The 24,234-nt window shown below is 44.5% G+C and overlaps 2 protein-coding genes across 8 annotated transcripts in view; both read left to right on the top strand.

Annotated features, from left to right (window-relative positions):
* LOC144888224 (uncharacterized) overlaps positions 1-4,332 on the top strand; it is a 56,045-nt gene extending 51,713 nt beyond the window's left edge. For 3 of the 7 annotated variants that reach the window (XM_078770646.1, XM_078770649.1, XM_078770651.1), the window contains 3 exons: positions 758-898; positions 1,029-2,258; positions 2,581-2,767. In XM_078770646.1, coding sequence (XP_078626772.1) covers positions 758-898; positions 1,029-2,257 — 1,370 coding nt within the window. In that variant the 3' untranslated portion in view covers position 2,258; positions 2,581-2,767. Of the gene's footprint in view, positions 1-757; positions 899-1,028 lie in introns of all 7 variants that reach the window. The other 4 variants (XM_078770650.1, XM_078770647.1, XM_078770648.1 and 1 more) reach the window with 3 other exon arrangements.
* A 16,049-nt stretch (positions 4,333-20,381) lies between these two features.
* LOC144889636 (uncharacterized) overlaps positions 20,382-24,234 on the top strand; it is a 49,208-nt gene continuing 45,355 nt past the window's right edge. The window contains exon 1 of the mRNA XM_078770641.1: positions 20,382-20,420. The gene's annotated coding sequence lies outside the window, so the exon portion shown is untranslated. The remainder of the gene's footprint in view (positions 20,421-24,234) is intronic.

Raw genomic sequence — 24,234 nt, 5'->3', positions numbered from 1 at the left:
ACGCCAGAGAAATCGCTGCTGTTTGAACGTGCTGGGCACCCGAGGAGAAGCTGCCTGCCTGTTTATGCCATGAAAGGATCGCCTGCCGAGATCAATTGTGTTGCCAGGTTTGGCGGTCTCAATCTGTGTCAGTAGTTGCTTAACATCCCATGAGGCTGCGAAGCTATCCACAGTACGGTGGCTTTCCAGGTCCAGAGGTCGGAGAGAGTCTGAGAAGTCCCACTCGTGAAGCACGCCAAACTCCACGTCTGCAACAATATTTTCACTTTGCCTACTTGGCAGTCAAACAATATTGAAAATCATTCTAAACCGGAAAAGTACTGTTTATAATGTCATCATAAAGGATACAAAGAACAGGCACAAATAACCAATGTAATGTGTTAGATAGATTGATGCAATAGACACTGTGCAACGCAAGTAAATTCCAGAATATTTTTTAAATGAATTTTACAATCTTCATTTTGTTTAGATTGAATTAAATACTTGAACACTGTCGAACACAAATCGTCTTCTTGTTACTTCTGCGATGCTCCAATTTAGTGATACTTGGACATGTTAAATAGGGGGGTGAACAAGGGTGATTTATCAGACTGCTTCAATGCCGTTTAATATCCGGAATTTTTCTTCTTAACAATCTTTAATTTCATTATTATATTCAAGTTGAAGTGAACATTCCATGACGTAACATGTTCTGTGAGCTCTCCAGAAGTTTTCAATCTCATTTCTCTGCAAAAGCCTGACGCTGATTTGCACACAGGTGATGTCTATGCTGTAAATATGGAAGGCAGACAACACGACAACGATTCATCTGTAACAGAAGATTCAAAATGTTCTTCTGCAAAGGAAGGATCAGATGATATTCACATGACAAATGGAAGTGCTTCGTGTTTTGCAACTGGTGAGTGAAAATGTAAAACATTAACATATATATTTTATAATTAACATATACAAAATATATAATTTTTGGAAAAGAGTTGAATATTTTGTTTTTGACCAAAAAAAAGGAAATGTGTTCTTTGTTTCTGTAGAACAATCCAGAAGGAAAATGGGACCAATAAGATCCAGTCACAGCTTGACAGTGAAGAAGAAGCCTTTTCTGAAGAAGCAATCAGGAGATCAAGACTCACTTCGTATAAAATGCAAGTGCATGTCTGGTCCTCGCAACACCAAGATTAACATTAAATTAAACAAACACAAAAAGGCTCTGGAAAGGAGAAAACATTACAAGTGTCATGTGTGCAGAATGGATTTGGCTTCAACGAGTAACACCAAAATGCACATGAGGATCCACACTGGAAAACGCTCCCACAAGTGCTCTGCCTGTGATAAAGGTTTCTCTCGAAAATATAATTTGAAAGAACATATGAGGATCCATACAGGAGAGCGACCTCACAAATGCTCGATATGTGAAAAAGGTTTCTCTCGTAGCGGCAAGTTGAAATTACATATGATGATTCATACAGGCGGGCGACCTCACAAATGCTCAATATGTGATAAAGGTTTCTCTCATAACAGCAGTTTGAAATTACATATGATGATCCATACAGGAGAGCGACCACACAAATGCTCGATATGTGGTAATGGTTTCTCTCAAAAAGGCGATTTGAAATCACACATGAGGATCCATACAGGAGAGCGACTTCACAAATGCTCGATATGTGATAAAGATTTCTCTCGAAAAGGTCATTTGAAATCACATATAAAGATCCATACAGGAGAGCAACCTCACAAATGCTCGATATGTGGTAATGGTTTCTCTCAAAAAGGCGATTTGAAATCACACATGAGGATCCATACAGGAGAGCGACCTCACAAATGCTCGATATGTGATAAAGATTTCTCTCGAAAAGGTAATTTGAAATCACATATAAAGATCCATACAGGAGACCAACCTCACAAATGCTCGATATGTGATAAAGGTTTCTCTCATAGCAACAGTTTGAAATTACATATGATGATCCATACAGGAGAGCGACCACACAAATGCTCGATATGTGATAAAGGTTTCTCTTGTAGCAACAGTTTGAAATTACATATGAGGATCCATACAGGAGAGCGACCTCACAAATGCTCGATATGTGACAAAGGTTTCTCTAAAAACAGCCATTTGAAATTACATACGAGGATCCATACAGGAGAGCATCCTTACAAATGCTCGATATGTCATAAAGGTTTCTCTCAAAAAGGCAGTTTGACATCACATGTGAAGATCCATACAGGAAAGCTGAAATCTGAAATACCAGGATATGGAAAATGAGGTAAAGAGGATTTTAAAAATGACAGCTTAAACGAATATTTAATTTATAAATCTGGTTCTCGATATTCCCATAATGGAGAATTATTGAAAAATTTATGCCATAACCCCAAATGGTTACAGAACTTAATCTCTCAATCTGATTTTGGATCTCATTGTGCTTCTTTCAGGGTTTTCTTCAGGTTGCCAGTTTGTAATTCCTGTTTCTGCACTTGCCATGTATCCAGCCAAGTTCCATTTGAGGTTTTTGATTGTGACGAGTGTTTAGGAATTTTGTTTTCTGTCTGATTTTGTTGTTTTTCTTGTCCCTTTTTGGTTATGCACAGATGGCATCTTTCCATGGCAGTTTGGACATCAATTGTTGCTCAATCTTTGCTGTAGTCCATGTTTGATTGACATGTGTGATGTGGGGAGAACACCCTTGTTGTAAAATTGCTAATCAGAAGAAGTCTCCTGCCTATGTTTTTCATGAAGCTTAAATTTGTGAAGGGTTTCACAATAAAGAGAGGTCCCAAAAGCACAAATGCACTGTCTGTGTTATTGGGAATTCGAGGGAAGATACCTGTCAATGAAGGGGGTTCGTAGATGTCTGACCTGAAGTGAGAAATTAACTTTGGAGTGTGTATTGGTAGAAACAAGAATTAAATGTAAATATTCAATGACCATATGTCGCAATGGGTAGAGCTGGTGACCTCGACAACCTCATTCCATTCCATCAGTGAAGATTTCCAATCCATGCTTGTTGTACCTCCAAAGAACTGCTTGAGGGGTGTAATGGGGTCTAAGGGGTGGAAAGGGTTTAAAAGAGTGAAGGTGAAGTCAAGAAATTACCTCGGGTTCGTAAATAAATTAATTCAGGAGTGCACCACGGAAATAATGGGCCAAATGACGTCCTCATGACTGTTTAAAACCCCTATTCAGGTGCATTGTTGTAAAACCTCTCATTGTGGAAGGTTTCGTTGTGATTAACCTTGGGAGCTCAAATCAGTAAGGTCACAAACTGAAAAACTCACCTTATTGTGAGTGAGGTAGATGTTGGAGGTTTACCCGTTGGCATGTGGTGGCTTGTAGATGGTGGCACGTGGGTTTGTGGCGGGCATTGTATATGAGGATCTACCCTCGTTCATGATGTATTTTGTGTGTATATTTGAAGGTGAATGTTTTGTGAAGTTAGCTTAGAGATCACCTTTTTTCTACAAACAACTTTTTTTTACCCTTGAGATAGATGTTGTTAGATGAGCACCCAAATTAATTTTAAATCGATGTATTGGTTGTGTTTGTACGGTTTTGGTTTTTGAATGATCAGCACAATTGAGAGGTCATGTGACTCCTTTAGCAATCATGTTAAAGGGTTAAATGAAGAGTTCTTTTTCACATCTGAGTTACCAGTCCTGTGTCTGGCGGATGAGAGATTAGAATTAAATCGAGATGACATATATCTATCTGCACATCACAAGCTTAATTAAAACAATATCTGACGTGTACATTGTTTTCAAGTGACTTTATTCCACACCATAAGTGAAGTAAAACTCATGTTATCAACATCACAATATCTGCCATGTAAATTATCTTAAAATAACTTTATTTCATATACGTTACTGGAAGCTACAATAATTTAACATAAGCTCAAGCATATTTTTTGTTGGTGTTGAGATTGTTTCTTTGTAGACTACGTTGGTAGTTATTCAACCTTCTTGGGGCAAAATATAGAAATCTCTTGGCGATCTTTCTCAAGAACATGCAACATACACCTGACCATGTGAAAAGCAGGATAACTTCAGATGGAGGCCTGCAACTGTAAGGGTCTGTCCTTGTGCTTTATTTATAGAGATTGAAAAACAAACTTTTATTGGAAATTGCAATCTCTTAAACAGAAATCGATAATCTGATGGGATCGTTGGAATTCTTGGTTATTAATACTTCTTCACCCTTATATTTCCCTGTTGTTATTGTGGCCTTTAAGACGTGTGGCAGCATCTTATTTATTACCAATCTTGTCCCATTGCATCATCTTGGTGCATCGAGATTTTTCAATGGAATGATTGGAATACCAACTTTCAAGAATAAAATATGGTGTGGCATTCCTGTTGGTGTCAAAGACTTTATAAACTCTATGGGATATTGTGAAGCATCATCATCATTTGGTGCAGTGTCAAGTGATTTATGTGACACTTCTTTTCCTCGAATTTATTTTATCAATTGTATATTTATCTTTTCTGCATCAGAATTATTAGGACCCAAGATTACCCTTACACAAAGCCAATCAATATCTTGTAATATTGCTTAATAGTTGGGAAGACATTACTGTTAGGTTCTTCTTCATCTTTTACAATAATTCCACATCCATTTGGGATTGTAATTTGTTGGAATTAGGAGCGAATGGAATGTTGCCATCTCCAATATCAAGAAGTAATTTGGCAAAATTTCCAACTTCCTCATCCTCTGAAAGATGAACTCATATTCACTGTCAATGTAAATGACACAACTTTACCCCGAGGAGGAGATGCCTTCAGACTTCCTTGATTTTCGTCTGCTTCAGTTCCCCTTGGTATAATGAGGAGAATTTGTCAAAAATCCCCAGAAAGAATCGGTGGAGTTCCTCCCATTATCTAATGCCTCAAGACTTTTTTTGTGTGACGTAGTGCACTCGTCCCAGATGATAACATTGGATCTCAAGACATTGCCCTTTGCAGAGCCTTTGTCAATATTGCATGTTGGTGTCTCCTCATTTTGAGTGTTGAGTGATAGTTTGAATGTGGAATGAGTTGTCCTACCACCAGGAAAGAGGAGATGCAATTCCTGAAGATGTAACTGCCAGTGCAATATACGCCTGTGATCTTACCTTTGCTCGGATTAACGTTAAAATGAAAGTTTTACCTGTACCATCAGGTGCATCTCTGAAAAGCAGTCATCCTTCATTACCATCAATAACCTCCATAATTTTCCTGTTCATGGCTGCTTAGCTGTGCAAAAGCTTTCAAGTTCTTATTTGTCATAATGTATCTCCTTTAACATTTCTCTCGTTAATTAACATGTTGTTCTATAAAGTCTTTGAAGTCCATAATGATTCAGATCATGTCCTTTGAAATCCATACCTTTGTCTTCAATCATCATGAGAGCTTCATTGAAAATTTCATTGCTGTAAATCATTTCTAAATCGTGAGATTCTCTTTGAATTCTGTGTAAGATATCCTCAGACAGGCTCTCTTTATGAAAATTCCGTATTTGTTGGGGTTCAGTTAGGGCACACTGTGTTATGAGAATGGCAAATGAATGTCGCAGTCGTCCAGGAGAGTGACTAATTGCAGCTTCTTCTGGAGTTTGTTTCCGGTGAAGGTCATCTTCTAGTAAGCGATGTAATAAACAGGCCTCCTTGAAGGTATCACAAATCGTATCCCTGTATGTCTTCAAATCTTCAAAGACTTTGAACCATGAAGAGTATGAAGTAACAGCCTCACATAGAAGACTTCACCCATATTTGGATGTATTGTGTGCACCCTTCGAAGGGCATCTTTAGACTTTACCCCTGGATAACCTTCTGCAGGATTGCCTTGAACTTTCCTTTTCCACTTTCTGCCACCAGCAGCCCAGGTGAAATATTTTGGACCTCATTGTAAATGAGTGTCTGAGCAAAATTATCTTCTCTCCAAAGCAGGAAATAAGCTGGAAGAGTTATAATGTGGGCCTCTTGGGCTTTTTGTGCTGCAGTGCTGGAGTTATCATAAATCCTGACCATTTTCTAGATGAACTTGAAGTCTCTGAATGGTTGGATGATGCTCATGGATGGGAAAGCCAAAGATTCTCCAGAGTGCTTAATTGGTGCTTACATATCGAGCATTCTGATATGCATAGGTCTCATCATAGTGGTCTTGTCCATCTCTGCCTAATGAAAATACAGCCATATCCTGACCTTTATTTACATATTTAGACGTACTTAATCGATTTAACAGAATTGTAAAATTCTACATTGATGAGGGCATTGCACATTCTGGAGAGATATATATGGATTGTGTGGTATAATCCACCAATTGTCGACAACATGTTTAGCCATTAGCACCTAAATGCCACCATCAGCAACTTTCTCCCCCAGTACAAAGGATATCCATCTCTATCCGATTGGGTTTCCAAGCGAAAATCTTTGAGGTAGTACTTGGTGCATTTTCCAGCTCTCATGCATGGTGACTTTCTTTTAAAATGTCCATATTAGTAGAGTACCTGGCTTAGACATGTATGCACATAATTTAGAAGAGGATAACTCAACTGTTATAGGCTAATATGACCCCAATACAAGGAACAACTTGGGATGTGCACAAAAAAGCTTTTGCACAAAAAAGGTGCAAAAACAGATCCTAGCAACTACAGACCAATCAGCCTTCTCCCAATTATCAGCAAAGTCATGGAATCCATCATTGCTTCGGATATGAAATCTTTCCTCTTCTCCAATGGCTTGATCTCTGATCATCAATTTGGTTTCAGACCAGGTCACTCTACTCTGGACATGCTGCTTCTGCTGTCTCAACAATGGATGGAGGTCCTCAATGCCAAACAGGAAATTAGAGCTGTCTCCCTCGACATATCACGTGCCTTCGACACGGTCTGGCACCCCGCTCTGCTCACCAAACTCTCCTCCTTTGGTATCCATGGAAATCTCCACGCATGGCTGGCGGACTTCCTCTCTAGTCGTCGTCAACGTGTGGCCCTGAATGGGTTTCTCTCATCTCCTCTTCCTGTTCAGGCTGGAGTTCCCCAAGGCAGTGTTCTGGGCCCCGTGCTTTTTCTGGTCTTCATCAATGATCTCTCTGACTCTCTCGAAAATCCTCTCTATCTCTTTGCTGATGACTCCACTCTCTGCCGCTCCATTCCTCTTCCCTCAGATCGGCAGTCTGCTGCCTCCTCACTCTCTGAAGACCTGGACAAAATCACAGACTGGTCAAACAAGTGGAACATGTCTTTCAATCCTGACAAATCTCACACTCTTACTATGTCTCTCCGAAAAGATCGACTGGACAACCCTCCCATCTACTTTCTCAACAATCCTCTCCAAGAAGTTCTGTCGCTCAAGATTTTGGGTCTCACTATCTGCCATGATCTTTCTTGGGAAAACCACATTTCCAAGCTGGCCTCCAAAGCCAGTCGCCGACTGGGCATCCTCCATCGTGCGAAGTCCTTCCTTGGCACACCTGAGCTCCTCACCACATACAAGGCTTTCATCCGCAGCTCAATGGAATACTGTTCTCCCCTATGGGCCGGTGCTCCTGCCTCACACCTAGCTCGGCTTCACGCTGTTGAAACCAAAGCTTTCAGAATTATTGGAATCTCCCGCGATGAAGCTATCTCTGAGGGCCTTTCACTCACTCACCGCAGGCAGGTAGGTGGTCTTTCTGTCTTCTACCGACTCCTCTCCGGCCTTGCACCCCCAGCTCTCTCTGTGCTCTGTCCCCCAAATATTCCTACAGGTCGCACAAGATCTGCCAGCAACCCTCTGATGGTTAAACTGCCGAAATCTCGGCTCTCTGCTCACCTTCACTCTTTCATTCCTCTTTTCTCCCGCCTCTGGAACAAACTCCCTCACTCCCTTCAATCCCACTCCTCCCTCCAGGTCTTTAAAACAGCTGTTCACCACCATCTCTTATCTTCCCCCATCCAAAACCTTGATCTTTTCTACCCCCGCTAATTCACCCCAGATCCACCTTGTTTGAAATTCCAACTTCTTTCCTGGAAGTCCTGGCAGTGTCCATATGTTTTATACCTCTCCCACCGCCCCCTTCCCATGCCCCCCCCCCCCCCCAAAGCCCTCGCCCTCTCTCAGATCTCTCGATGTCTCCATGTCTCTTGGTCCCTGCTCTCAAATGTTGTGTTTGTGTCCTTCCCCCTCTCTCCCCATCTTGTCTACCGCTCCCGATGTTATATGTTTTATGTGTCGGTTTGTCTTTCTGTGTGATTAATGTTCGCTCTTTCACGAGCCTCGATCTTGTATACAAAAAAAAAATATATATATATATATATATATAAAAAAAAAAAAAAAAGGTGTGCCAAAATCTCTATCCGGGACGAAAAGCCCAAAAATGACCACGCCCTTTTCCATCAGAAGTGCTACTTCCGACATAGCTGTATCTTCGAAACCGTTGGAGATAGATTTTCTGAGGTGCTCAAAATGTGCAGAATGGCCATGTTTAGGGGGATCATAGAAGAGTGTAAAATTTCTAATTTGATATTTTACGAGAAAATGGCTAAAAACCGTTAAGTCAACTTATTACCATACAACTACCTACATACTGGAATTGCCATATATTAATAACAGTTGAGTTATCCTCTCCTAATTATGTGCATACATGTCTAAGCCAGGTCCTCTACTAATTAATATAATCATTCAATTATAAACTAACAAGACTGCTTCATAGCACCAGTGCTACAAGATCCGGAGAGAGTGAAACAGTAAGAGAATGACTTATCCATCCAGTGTCACAGAGATATCTCACTGAAGTACAGCGAAATGGTAAGACGAGCTTTAATTTATTTATCTAGTCTTATATCTGTGGCTCCTGTGGGTTCGAAAAGTAGAAAGGCACCACGCCACGGTAAAGGGAGGATGCAGTTAAAGGAGACGCATTTTGCAGTTTGCGCATGTTACAGTCCACCCAGTACAGTACAGTTGTGGTTCCACCTCTACCGCGGATTAGAGGCCAAGAGGGGTCTTTTTTTTTTTTTTTTTTTTTTTTTTGTATACAAGGTCGAGGCTCGTGAAAGAGCGAACATTAATCACACAGAAAGACAAACCGACACATAAAACATATAACATAGGGAGCGGTAGACAAGATGGGGAGAGAGGGGGAAGGACACAAACACAACATTTGAGAGCAGGGACCGAGAGACATCGAGAGATCTGAGAGAGGGCGAGGGCTTTGGGGGGGGGGCGTGGGAAGGGGGCGGTGGGAGAGGTATAAAACATATGGACACTGCCAGGACTTCCAGGAAAGAAGTTGGAATTTCAAACAAGGTGGATCTGGGGTGAATTAGCGGGGGTAGAAAAGATCAAGGTTTTGGATGGGGGAAGATAAGAGATGGTGGTGAACAGCTGTTTTAAAGACCTGGAGGGAGGAGTGGGATTGAAGGGAGTGAGGGAGTTTGTTCCAGAGGCGGGAGAAAAGAGGAATGAAAGAGTGAAGGTGAGCAGAGAGCCGAGATTTCGGTAGTTTAACCATCAGAGGGTTGCTGGCAGATCTTGTGCGACCTGTAGGAATATTTGGGGGACAGAGCACAGAGAGAGCTGGGGGTGCAAGGCCGGAGAGGAGTCGGTAGAAGACAGAAAGACCACCTACCTGCCTGCGGTGAGTGAGTGAAAGGCCCTCAGAGATAGCTTCATCGCGGGAGATTCCAATAATTCTGAAAGCTTTGGTTTCAACAGCGTGAAGCCGAGCTAGGTGTGAGGCAGGAGCACCGGCCCATAGGGGAGAACAGTATTCCATTGAGATGCGGATGAAAGCCTTGTATGTGGTGAGGAGCTCAGGTGTGCCGAGGAAGGACTTCGCACGACGGAGGATGCCCAGTCGGCGACTGGCTTTGGAGGCCAGCTTGGAAATGTGGTTTTCCCAAGAAAGATCATGGCAGATAGTGAGACCCAAAATCTTGAGCGACAGAACTTCTTGGAGAGGATTGTTGAGAAAGTAGATGGGAGGGTTGTCCAGTCGATCTTTTCGGAGAGACATAGTAAGAGTGTGAGATTTGTCAGGATTGAAAGACATGTTCCACTTGTTTGACCAGTCTGTGATTTTGTCCAGGTCTTCAGAGAGTGAGGAGGCAGCAGACTGCCGATCTGAGGGAAGAGGAATGGAGCGGCAGAGAGTGGAGTCATCAGCAAAGAGATAGAGAGGATTTTCGAGAGAGTCAGAGAGATCATTGATGAAGACCAGAAAAAGCACGGGGCCCAGAACACTGCCTTGGGGAACTCCAGCCTGAACAGGAAGAGGAGATGAGAGAAACCCATTCAGGGCCACACGTTGACGACGACTACAGAGGAAGTCCGCCAGCCATGCGTGGAGATTTCCATGGATACCAAAGGAGGAGAGTTTGGTGAGCAGAGCGGGGTGCCAGACCGTGTCGAAGGCACGTGATATGTCGAGGGAGACAGCTCTAATTTCCTGTTTGGCATTGAGGACCTCCATCCATTGTTGAGACAGCAGAAGCAGCATGTCCAGAGTAGAGTGACCTGGTCTGAAACCAAATTGATGATCAGAGATCAAGCCATTGGAGAAGAGGAAAGATTTCATATCCGAAGCAATGATGGATTCCATGACTTTGCTGATAATTGGGAGAAGGCTGATTGGTCTGTAGTTGCTAGGATCTGTTTTTGCACCTTTTTTGTGCAAAGCGGTGATGTTGGCTGATTTCCAAGCAGATGGCAGTTGACCTTGAGCAAAAGAGAGGGTGAAGAGAACAGAGAGAGGGTGAGATAGAGCAGCAGAGCAGGATTTTAGGACCCGTGGGCTGATGCCGTCGGGTCCAGTTGCAGAATCAGAGTCGAGGGTTGACAGAAACTTTTCCACCTTGTCAGGAGGAAAGGACACGGAGTCCAGGAGCAGCAGGGTACGACTGGGTATGGTGGGTACAGAGAGGGATGGGTTTGGGACACAAGATTTAGAGGCAAACACAGAGTTGAGGCATTCAGCTTTTTCACGTGCGGAGTCAGCTGTGTAGCCGTTTGAGGTAAGGGAGGGGATGGAGGGGGAACAAACACCAGAAACGGATTTGACCAGACGCCACCAGGATTTGGAAGAGGGAGACAGATAAGAGAGTTCGGTCTTGAGAATGGAGAGATATTGTTTCCTGGCTCTCCTGAGGGTGGACACACACTTGTTTCGGGCTTTGTGTAAGGAAATGAGATTTCCTTCCGTTGGATTTGCTTTCCAGGAGACGAAGGCAAGTTGTTTCTGGGCAACAGCCTCACCACAAGATTCCGTGTACCATGGACGGGAGGAAGGGTATGACAACTGAAGACGAGATGGGATAAATCTGTGCATGAGAGAGAGCAATTTACTTTGGAAGAATTCCCAGGATGAGTTGATGTCAGAGGTGGTAGAGATGGGAGACCAGTCCAGATGATTGATGGCTGCTTGAAGACCGTGCCAGTTGGCCTGAGTGAAATGCCAGACTCGTCGACGCTGAGCAGGCTCCCTGAGGATGGTCAGAGAGATGTCCACTTTAACAAGGACATGATCAGATGATCCGATCGGAGCAGAAGAAGAGCAGCAGACATTTTCAGGGAAGTTAGTCATAACCAAGTCCAGAAGAGAAGATGTTCCGTTGACTGAGATCCGGGTCGGGAAATTGACAGATTGTGTCAGTCCCAGTGAGTCGCAGAAGTCCTTTGCTGAGGAGCCATGGCTGGTGAGAGAGGTACCCACACCCAGCCAACTGGCATGATGACAGTTGAAATCACCACATATGAGGAAGAGAGAGTTGGGATGAGTAGATAGAAGTTGGTCCATATCATCAGACAGGGAGATGTAGATGGAGTCATCACTGTTTGGTGGACGGTACAACACACATATGAACAAGAGGTGGGAGCGAAGGGGAAGCCGTAGCCAGAGGTATTCCTGGGGGTGAGGTGGAGAGAGTGCAGTGCAGGGCGAGTGAGGAAGAGAGTTTTTGATAAAGATAGCAACCCCGCCTCCAGGACGAGGCTCAGGTCTATCATACCGGAGGAGGGAGTAGCCCGGGAGAGATACTATGGAATCAGAGACATCATAAAGGAGGAAAGTTTCTGTTAAGCAGATCACGTCTGGTTTGACAGAAGCAACCTGTATGGAGAGATCAGTTAAGTTTGAACGAAGGCCCCGGATGTTTGAGGTCCATACCGTTAATGAAGAGGAAGGGGGAGCATCAGATACAGAACAGGGGGGAGGAGGGGTAGGGTAAGATGTGGAAGAGGTGGAAGAGGTAGGGAGAGCTGTTGAAGGTGTGTCAGAGATTTCAGAATAGCTCGGAGAAAGGGAAGGATGGGGCGGACAAAAGGTTTGATGGTGATTGGGTGAGCCACAATGAGGTGTTATTTGAGGAGGGGGAAGAGCGAGGCAGAAGGTTGGGGGAGATGGAGGTGAGAGTTTGAAGGGGGAAGAAGCGGGGAGGACGCTTTGAGGAGGGGGAGTGAGAGGGGGGAAATTGAGAAGCAATGAGGGTGGGGAGATTTGAAGGGGAGGGGTGAGGGGGAAGTTTGGGAGGGAAGGGGCAAGGGGAGGGATTTGAAAGGGATGGGATATGGGGGAGATTTGGTGGGGAGGGTTGAGGCAGGAGTCTAGGAGGGGAGGGGCGAGGGGGCGTCTTGGCGGGGAGGGGTGAGGGGGTCGTTTAGGAGGGAGGGGGCAAGGGGGGAGATTTGAAAGGGATGGGTGATGGGGAAGATTTGGAGGGGAGGGGTGATGGGGAAGATTTGGAAGGGAGGGGTTATGGGGAAGATTTGGAGGGGAGGGGTGAGATTGGATTTTTGAAAGTGTACGATTTATGGGAAACGAACATTTATTGCAAAATGAGTTGCTTGTGACCTTCGAGTTAAAAATACGTTTAAGGACGCTGGATGGAGGATGGAGTGCAGGAGAGTTTAGGGAATGTAGAAAAAAGGCACTATAGGAGATGGATATTTTTTTTGGGATGAATTGATTTGGTGAGCAAGTCGAAAGCAGCCTTTTAAAGAAGAAGAAGAAAAAGGTGTTATAAAATATGACGGAATACATAACTTGAGGGGAAAGTGTAAACATTGAAGGTTAATGAGTGAAAACTATCTGGGGAAATGGGGGAGAAACACGTGGTCGAAGAACGAACGAACGAATAAGAATGAATAAACGAATGATAACAGAGAAGGAAAATGTTTTTTTTTTTTTTTTTTTTTTTTTTTTTTTTTTTTTTTTTGAGTTGAGATTTACACAAGGAAGTAGGTAGGCTATGGGTGAAAAGCCTGGGAATACAGAGAACGAAAGTTATTGGATCACAAAAGACGGACCGCTGAGATAAAAAACAAAGCCTCAAGGTTGTACAGTGCACACTGTACAAGGCCTCAAGACACGACACGGCAAACAGACGATCAATTTATGAAAGATAAACACCGAGAAACAACCAAAGTTGCACACAATAACTTCACACACCGAAAGATAAATACAGTTTCGACAAAATACAATTGTGAACAGACTTAACTTCGAAAAACGTGGAGACCGTGTGGAGCTTCGAAAATCCCTGCCGCCGTCTCCAAGATCTCGCGAGAGTCAATGTGTCTCGCGACAGTCAGTTTGAGGTGGAAAATATTTGATGGTAGAGCAAACTTTAGTCTTAGCTTTGCCTCGCAATCTAATAGTAGTATAATTGTATTGGTGATAGTGATATCCCATGCCGATCGAGAATTTGAAACATGTTTATTTTATATTCAGGATGAGGTACCTCTCGCTGCTCCTTGTGCTACACCTAAGCCGATCAAGCTGATCAATCTCGAGGAGTGCATCCTATGCCAGAAGAAGCAGCGATCTGAGTACCTCTCTGGTGGTGAAATCAGTGGGGGAGGGGGGGGGGGATATTGTTTCGCTTGCCAAACAAACAGAGAGTAATGACACTCGAGCTGCTAGGGTTCTTCGACTGACAGTGCAAGAGCAGGGTATCATAAAATACCACACCTCATCTTGCTACAGAAGTTTTCAAAGGGATATGGCTAAGACTGGCAGCATAACCCAACCATTTGAACAATTAGAACCATCTCAGCAGGGGCTTATTAATGATACATCTGAGCGATGCAGCAAGAGATTTAAGTCCAGTGTAACTACAAATGTCTATCATTTGTGGTGCAGGTTGCAAGACAGTTAAACAGAATAAAATACACACATTGTTCAGAATCTGTGAAAAGCCGATGGCCCAAAAACTACTAAATGCGGCCATGTTGTTCAAGGACCAAGTGTACACTGAAACAGTGGCAATGTGTGAGCTAAATGATGTTTTTGCAGCTGATATCCGATATCACGACCATTGTTGTAAAGGCTATTTCAATAAATATCACGCTAAAATTGAGGAAATACTGAAAAACCTCGAAATGGAGGATTCGGTAACAGCCGGAGACGACTCCTTCAAGGTTAGATTTTTAGCCCTTGGGCTTGATTTTAGTAGGTCAGCACACAGTCTGACTTCCATCAGAGACAGGCTAAATGAAGATTCAGCTGGAATAGTGTCAAACAGAGCTGTAAAGAAGCTAATCATCGAGCTGTATGGAGACGCCGTCTGCTTTACATACCCAAATAACAAACAAATATCCCAGATGGTACTTTGTACCAAGAGTTCTCCAGAGGCCTCGGTAGAGTCCCTGAGAGTTTCACCTGTCAAACGGGTTGCAACTGAGCTGGCGCAGGAGCATAAATAATACATGTTTGGACTGCAGATGAGCTTCTGTGAGCCCCAAGACCTCCAACTGTCCATGGACAGATTCATTAAGAACCCACCACCAAGATGGGAGGAGTTTTGCTCCTATATTTTCAAGGGGAAAACAACCTCTCAGCTGAAGACTGATGTAGTCTTTCAAATTCTGCATTACATCCTGACTGATGGCAAGGAACCAACACCTTTCCATGTCATGGTGGCTCATGGAGTGCACAGTCTGACACGATCAAAAGAGCTAATGGGTGTCCCTGCAGGGTAGCTGGGATCAAGTGTTGCAAGTACTGCAAATGCAAGGGAGGTGATTGTTGTAAAAACCCTATCACTGAATGAACGCTGCTCATCATCGTCATACCTGGACTCTGTTGTGTTACTCTTCATGTTTCTGACCCTGGTTTACATGACACATAAACAGTACTAATGTGGTGTTAAAAGTTGTATTGTTCGCTGTTGGACAATTTCCCTGCTGATCTTTGAAATATTTAAGCTCTCTAGATACTGCTGCCTACTAAAGTAATAAGTTTTGTTTTTATTTTTTATTTTAAGTTCACATTCCATTGATAATAGTATGTAATGATTGAAAATAGTATTTCTTCATATTAACCAAATGCTCGCTTTCTTTTTAAAAAATCCCTTGTATTGTTCAAATTCCAAATTGCCAGTTCAACTCTAGTAGTTGACACAAATGTTCTAACTCTGCTCTAAGTCCGGAAAGTTTAAGTTAATAAATATATGGCAATTCCAGTATGTAGGTAGTTGTATGGTAATAAGTTGACCTAACGGTTTTAGCTATTTTCTCGTAAAATATCAAATTAGAAATTTTACACTCTTCTATGATCCCCCTAAACATGGCCATTCTGAACATTTTGAGCACCTCAGAAAATCTGTAGCTCCAACGGTTTCGAAGATACAGCTATGTCGGAAGTAGCACTTCTGATTAAAAAGGGCGTGGTCATTTTCGGGCTTTTCGTCCCGGATAGAGATTTTGGCACACATCCCAAGTTGTTCCTTGGGGCCATATTAGCCTATAACAGTTGAGTTATCCTCTCCTAAATTATGTGCATACATATCTATGCCAGGTCCTAGACTAATATTCGAAAATCGACACTCTATGGCTTTTTTTCGGCACTTTATGATTCACAAATGAAATAAAATAAAACCCCCTTCAAATTAGACTGCTTAATGATTGTCAATTGTTTTCAGAAGAAAAAAAAATTGCATTTGGGTTTCCCTTCGAGGGTATTTTGGGTCTTCGGTGTCTTTTCAGTCTTTTGTTTTTTTTAAATATTTTGAATGTTTTTTGTCTTCAGTGTCCTTAAGGATATTTTGGGTCTTCGAGGTATTTTGGGTCGTTGGGGTCCATTGGGTCTCTGGGGTCTTTTGGGTATTCAGGGTCTTTTGCGTATTCGGGGTATTTTTGGTGTTCAGGGGTTTTTGGGATCTTTGGGGTTTTTTGGGGTCTTTGGAATATTTTGGGTCTTCAGGATCTTTTCAATATTTGAGGTATATGGGGTATTCTGGGTCGTCAGGGTATTTTCGGTGTTCGGGGTCTTTTCGGTGTTCGGGGTCTTTTCGGTGTTTTGGGTCTTCTAGGTCTTTTTGTGTTTGGGGTATTTTGTGTGTTTGGGATCTTCAGGGTCTTTTCAGTCTTTTGGGTCTTTGGGGTATTTTGGGTCTTCAGTCATTGGGGTCTTCTGGGTCCTCTTTGTCATTTTGGGTCCTTGCGGTTGTTTGGGTCTTTTGGTTCCTCTGGGTCTTTTGGATCCTCCAGGTCTTTTGGATCCTCAGTGTCTTTTGGATCCTCGGGGTCTTTTGGATCCTTGGGGTCTTTTGGGTTTTTTGGGTCCATTGTGTCTACAGGGTCTTTTCAGTCTTTTGGGTGTTTAACAATCTATAGGGTATCTTGGGTCTTCAGGTATTTTGGGTGTTTGGGTCTTTTGGGTCTTCCCAAAATGTTGGGTCTGAGGGTATTTGGAGTCTTTGAGTTCCATTGGATCTTTATGGTCTTTTCAGTCTTTTGGGTCTTTGGGGTATTTTGGATCTTCAGAGTCTTTGGGGGTCTTCTGAGTCCTTGGGGTATTTTGGGTCCTCTTTGTCATTTGGGTCCTTGGGGTTGTTTGGGTATTGGGGTCTTCTGGGTCTTCATGATCCTTTGTGTCTTTCACAGACTATAGGGTAGTTTGGGTCTTCTGGGTCTTCATGATCCTTTGTGTCTTTCACAGACTATAGGGTAGTTTGGGTCTTCTGGGTCCTTGGGGTCTTTTGGGTTCTCAGTCTTTTAGTTATTTTAACGGTTGACAAAGTCCCCGGTGTTGGGCTAGCGGCTAGGGTTGCCGGCTTAGGATCCCTAGGATCCTGGGTTCGAATCCCGGTCAATCGCTGAATTAACGCCAGGGGGGGTTGACTCAGCCTGTAATCATACCTTCCGAGGTCGGCAAATTGAGTACCAGTTCACTGGTAATTCGCTGCTTGTCGTTAAAGGCGGCAAAAAGGGTTGGCGTCAGGAAGGGCATCCGGCCGTAAAACATTGCTTCAAAAAGGGGACCGAAGAACAACAACAACCACAGTTCCCGAAAAAGGCCAACCCCCGCTTGCGGGGAAAAATGGCCTCTAAAGGTGGTTTTTTATTTATTTATATTTTTAACGGGTTGACACAGTCATGTTCAAAGATTTCCCATTTAACCCCCACCCCCGGCCCCCTTCAAATCCCTCCAAAAGCACGAGTCAAAGCCTTGAAAGCCGACCTTGATGAAGGGACACACACACACACACACACACACACACACTGTGTTTTCCATGGTAGCTTATCTTATTGAAGAGCAACGAGTTTCCAAAGTTCCAGACAACCACGGGCGGCTGGGTTCGTATCCCGACCCGGGTATAAACTGCCGTCCAGTTGATTCGCAGGCAGGTGATTCATCAATGTGTTCACCTTCGTCCCTCGGATGGACGTAAAGCCGGACGTCCTGTGTGCTAGCATTAGTTGGTGAATGTTAAAGATCCCACGGTCTCCTTCACGAAGAGTAGGCAAGCTATCGCCGGCATCCTGAACAAATTACACAGTCCTGCTGAAACCCACGAGGCACTCCTGTAAATAAGGCAAAGGTACGACGAGCATTTGTTAGACTATCGGGAACACGTGACACCAAGACAGTTCCACCGACGTATTACGTCATCGTACACAAACCAACGTAATAAAACGTCACCACGACATGGAGTATTAAGGTGTGATTGAAAACCCGATCCACACCAGGTAACCCGGTTGATAACGCGTGTCCCATCATTTCTGAGTCGATTCCTCGAGGGAAGTGAATCACGTTTAAATACCATTGTTGGATACCTGGTTTAAACGTGTACACCGGACAATGGCTGAAGTGTAACATGGAGTCCCAATTCCCTGTCATTGTACAACTCAATGTTCGATCGAACCAACTCGATAACAATCGGAAAACGTGGTCTTGTCTCCCCAGGAGGAATGTCTTGTGGGTTGTCGGTGGATTGTGTCGTCATAATGCGCTGCGACGTCACAGACGGGTGTTTCAACAGTTCGTTTCACGACTCGATAACAATCAGTAAACGTGATGTTGTCTCCCAGGAGGAATGTCTTGGTGGTTGTCGGTGAAATCTTTAGCTCATTACAATTTACCTGGACCTTGATACAGTATTCGCTCGTTTATAAAGAACAACCGTTCGATTTGAACACATGGAAGCACCTGTGCAGGTAACAAACGGGGATTGGTGTGAGGGAGAGCAATGGGAATGCAATGTACTTCACCTGGACATTTACCCTCATGGCGAAAATGATCCTTCTTTACCGACGATCTTGAACATGTCCGGGTAAGAATCCTGACCAAGGTATAAACTGCCGTCCAGGTGTTTCACGGTGTGGGAATAATTTGTGTTCTCCGAAAATTAATTGCGAGTAATTGCGAAACACGCAAACAAAACCGAATACCTATATCGATTATTATGAATGTTTAATTTTCCTGGAGAGATGATTTTACCTTCAAGTGAAATTACCGTCAGTGCAAGAACTCCATGTTTTTAATAACCAAAAATACCTGTTCAGAGATTGTACCAAAGAAGGTATTTTATCTCTCCTAAGGGAATGTGCTCATTCTGGGTTGTGATTACCTGGACTCCGCTTGGACTATTAATCGAATTCCTTATCCTAAAAATCTGAAATTACGTGCACATGATCTATGACCCATTTGAATTGAAATATTACCATTACGACATCATTGGTCACATGGTTTGGCAGCCATATTGGATTGAAGGAAAATATGAAATAATTATATCTGAAACTACTTACCCTATCAATGCGAAATTTTACAAACATCATCGAACACCAATGTTACATATAGTTTGAAAATGATAACATTGTCGGTCATGTGGTTTGGCAGCCATCTTGGATAGAAAAACGAACCTTGTCCGATCAACACAAAACTTCACAAACCTGATCCCCGACCCATACCTATACAGATTGTACATTTTCCAGATCATATGTCATGTGGTGTAGCAGCCATATTAGCTTGAAAGCCGATATGAAAGAAAAAAATATGATTTTAATTAAAATTAAATTTATTTAAAAATTAAATTATAAATTTAATCATTAAAAACTAGAGATCGACTTTCCCTACTCTTGGGGTGGGGGATGGGAGGGGTTGGGGGGAGGGGGAGGAGATGCTTGAGATTGCCTTCCCCAACTTTTCGAGTGGGGGGGGGGGGGAGATGCTGGAGACCACCTTGCGCTCCTGTTAGTGGAGTGGGGGTTAGGGGTAATTCCAAAGATGTCTTTGTCCTGTTGGGCAGAGGGGGAGAGGGAAGGACATGCTGATGTTACAATGGTCTCTATTGAACATGCGATGTTTAAACAAATTTCTTTCCGCACCTCTAATCCTTCCCAGGGAAACTCTCATTTCCAACACTGCATTAATGTATTATTTGTTGCAAATTAATCCATCGGGCATAATCCATAACTATATTTATTGTAATCCTCTGTGTTGTTTATTTTTGTGCACCCGTCATTTTCACAGACTTTCCCCCGAGCTGGTGTCGTAAAGGAGAAAACAAAACTATAAATGTGCTGTTGAGTGTTGGTGTCGTCTCGTAGATCTCCGTGGATTTCGGTTTCAGTGTTTCCAAGAACAGTCGGAACGAGGATTACAATCGAGGAGGAGAGGTACGTGACGTGACGGGACGGGGTGGGATGGGATGGGACGGGACGAGATGGGACGTGTCGGAACGGGGCGGGACAGGACGAGGCTGGACGTGGCGTTGCATGCCTGGAAGGGGAGGGGCGGGACGGTGCGGGACGAGGCTGGACGGGGCGTTGCAGGCCTGGAAGGGGAGGGGCAGGACGGTGCGGGATGAGGCTGGACGGGGCGTTGCAGGCCTGGAAGTGGAGGGGCGAGATGGCGTCAGAGGCGAGAGGCACTCCGAAGGGCGCTGCATCCTGGAAAGAGTTCTGATTTTCTCTCCTTTACTACTACGTCAATATAAGGGGTTCTGTGTAACTACAAACTTCATGCCAAGTCGACGATTGAAAAACAACTGAACTAAATGTAATTATTCTCATGTGCCGCGAGCAGGAGTGGTAAAATGGCCGATATGTGGCTTCATTTATTTATCTGATGCCAATTGGCCAATGAGCCATCAACGACCACATGGTGGAGATCGGTGATTTCGAGGAGGAAGAAGAAGAATGAATTGCGTCCACACCACAGGAAGGATTCAATAACGACGAAAACCTCCGGGTGATCTTGTAAGCCTTGAACTAGTTGAACTGTAACTGTGACGAAGATCCCCGTGATCGGATCGTATCGATCTGTGTCCTTTTTTCTTTCGTGTCCGCGTCCTTTTTGGTTTCGTGTCCGTGTCCTTTTGTCCTCCCTGCTCGGCTCCGTGTCCTTTTGTCCTCCCTGCTCGGCTCCGTGGCCTTTTGTCCTCCCTGCTCGGCTCCGTGTCCTTTTCCACAAGCGGCTGAAACAGTGATCGGTTCGGATCTTCTGAGTTAAAGGTTTATTCGGAGTTTCTCATTTTATTATTAATACTGAGAAAGATATTCTGTAAAACGATCATTTGAAGTGATTCTTCATAATATCAACAGAGAGATCGGGCGAACATTATGATTATACATAGCACGATATGAAAGAGTTGTGGATGGATTATGACGAAACTAGGGAGATGAGATGGGTTTTTGAGAAGAAGAAGAAGCTGATTCAATTGAGGTTCAGGTCCGAATCCAGATCCGGTCTATCACTATCAGTGGATACAAAACGTTACCTGTTTATCCTGGTGGAGGTTTGTGCGATACCGAGTGACGGTCTACTTTGTTACCTGTGAAACTAATCCTGGTGTTGGCTTCATGGTTATTGTGGCTCGTTTAAGATGTTAGGGTCTTTTTAAGATGAAACGTCTTTTAAGACGTTGAAGAATATTTCACATTAGATGTTAAAATAACATCAGGTGGGTTGACTCAGCTTGTCGCCCTTTTTAAGTCGGCAAAATGAGGACCAGGCTTCCGGAAGCAGGGGGCACTGCATCAGCGGCGCGTGAAACTGGAAGTCGGTTGTTTTTGAGGTTAGAAGGTCTTGGCTCACGTGACATAAATCATCAATGTTTTTAGATATATATTGGGGAAAATGCCAGGGGCATAGAAAAGGCCCCCTTTGTATGGTATGTGTGTATGAGATCGAGGGGAGAGGGGGGATGTCAATAACTTCCAAGTTCCAAGAATAAGAACCAAGTTCCATCGGAGGAACCAAGTAATGCTCTAGAAAGGTTCATATAAAGGGGCGCCCTCCATCTGGCGAATAAAATACATTTACTTCTTCATGCAGCTGTGTGAATCAAATTGGCATTTCTCCCAAGAATGTCCCTTCTTTTCTATAGTTTGCCACATGGCACATACAATATAAATGGGCCTTTTCTATAGTTTGCCACATGCCACATACCATATAAATGGGCCTTTTCTATAGTTTGCCACATGGCACATACCATATAAATGGGCCTTTTCTATAGTTTGCCACATGGCACATACCATATAAATGGGCCTTTTCTATAGTTTGCCACATGACACATACCATATAAATGGGCCTCTTCTATAGTTTGCCACATGGCACATACCATATAAATGGGCCTTTTCTATAGTTTGCCACATGGCACATACCATACAAATGGGCCTTTTCTATAGTTTGCCACATGGCACATACCATACAAATGGGCCTTTTCTATAGTTTGCCACATGGCACATACCATATAAATGGGCCTTTTCTATAGTTTGCCACATGCCACATACAATATAAATGGGCCTTTTCTATAGTTTGCCTCATGCCAAATGTAGTGAAATCGTATTCGTACTGAACCCGGGGTGATGCTCGCTGCTCGTTGACACCGCTAGGGGCGCGACTATAAGACCCACTGCTGCGGACGGTGCTCCGAGACTTCTCCTGTGACACGTTACATCTGGTAGACTCGCTAACGGTACGCCAGCATAGAATATTAAGCTTGCTTGCATTGAATGTTATGAATGGTCCCATGTGATGCCACATCTTATGCTTATTGCTTTTCCTGTATTACAGGATGATGTCATGATCTAAAATGGAATTAAACCACCAGTTGGACTAAAGTTGTGTGGACCTGAAATGGTTTTCCACAACACTTAATTCCATTTTAGATCATCCGACATGGCGAGCAACAAGACGCTGGCGGTTGCCATATTTTGCGCCGACCCGCAAGCCCCGGATGGTGGATTGCAACTGAAGCACTGGCTCAGAACGATAGAGCATCATTTCACAGAGCCTGAAACCGAGCCGACGGCTGCCGCGAAGCTAGCAATGCTTCATTCAAAAATCGACTACAAGGTGTACAATTCCATCGCTCAATTCGCAACGTACGACCTCTCGATCGCGGAGCTCAAATGGCTGTACATAAAGGAAAAGAGCCCGGTGTATGCACGATATTTGCTGCTAACGCGACGTCAGCAACCCAATGAACTGATGGACCACTACGCCCAGGAGCGCCGGCAGCTCTTGCTGGACAGCACCAGGGAGCCACGGACTCCCGCGCAGTCTCAGGATGATCTTCTTTTAGACGCCTATATTGCAGGGGTCTCCTCCCAGGAACTAAGGCTCAAGCTCCTGGAGAAGACCGACCTGACCTTCGCTACGGCACTCGAGCAAGGGAAAGTATACACCGAAGCGCGGTTGCAATCGAACACCTATGATCGCACGCGCCTCTTGGCGGGAACTACGCGACACGCACGGCCGGAGAGTGCTACCGCCAAGGACGCGGACCTGCTCGTGGAACTCCGGGATGCTCCGGAGGAAGACCCAGTCCTGACGGCTGCCGCTACGGCCAGACCGAAGGCCTTACGCGGGGCCACCTGCTTTTTCTGTGGGGGGCAACGTCATTCCCGGCCCGTGTGTCCGGCTCGGGACGCAATATGCCATTTGTGCTCGCAAAAGGGACATTACGCGAAAGTGTGCAGGAAAACCGCATGCGGCTCGCGGCCGCGCGCGACCTTGAATGGGCACATTGCGGAGCCGACGAGCCAAGCCCAAAAACCGGTGCCTTACCCGGCTTCAAAGGGCAGAGCCCCTCTCTGCGGGCCCCTGGGCGCTCAGACGACCTTGGCTGGCATCACCGGACAGCCACCACAGTCTCATCCTCAATCGGGCACCAAGTAAGCGTCCTTGACCAGACTCCGGGCCACGCAAGGGGCTTTGGAGCCTCGCCAAGCCCCAGCGGTACGTTCTCCCCATGTTGTTCATGAGCTAATGGTGGCCCTCACCCCAGAAAAGGCGATTTCGAATACTACGGAGGCCTTTTCCTGCCAAAAGTGTCAAAAGGCGTTTTCAAATACTACGGAGGCTTTTTCCCGTCAAAATTGTCAGATTTTGAATCACGAAACACCGGAATGCATGGGAAAGCCCTCTGATGGCATTAATGGATTCCCCATGGACAACGAAAACTCCGGCCATGACCGCAAAACTGCTGCTGGAATTGGATCCACCCGCGAGGCTCATCCGACCCATTCGGGGGGTTCACTCCCACTCCCAGCAGGCTCGTCCGGCCTGGCTCAAGCCCTTATTCCCCTCATGGTCGAAGGCCATTGTGTTCGGGCCTTGGTGGATACAGGGTCTATGGATAGTTTTATCGACCAGCGACTAGTGCTCAGGCATGGATGGCGGGTCTGGAGGTCTACGAGACGGATCTTCATGGCTTCCCAGGGGCTTCGACTCAGCACGAAGGGGGAATGCCGATTGAAACTCGTGCTAAAGGGACGGGTTTTTCCTGATGTACACCTTATGGTTTTACCTGCTTTATGTGCTGATATTCTGTTAGAACACGATTTTCTTAAGCTGCATGGACGTCTGGTAATGGAGTTTGGTGGGCCTGACACGCTTGTTGTGGGGGCGGACGCGCTTGCTGTGTGCGCCCTAGCGCAAATGGACATCCAGCTGCTTTCGCTGTTCCCCAATCTAACCTCCGACTGTACCCCTGTCGCGGTAAAATCACGGCGTTACTCTCGCGCAGACATGCAATTCATTGCGGACGAAACGGCTCAGCTCTTG

Source organism: Myxine glutinosa, chromosome 1 (genome assembly GCF_964187855.1).
Source record: "Myxine glutinosa chromosome 1, kmMyxGlut1.1, whole genome shotgun sequence".
NCBI lineage: Eukaryota > Metazoa > Chordata > Myxini > Myxiniformes > Myxinidae > Myxine > Myxine glutinosa.
The sequence above is the reverse complement of the archived record's forward strand: the minus strand, read 5'-3'. Positions and strand labels throughout refer to the sequence as shown.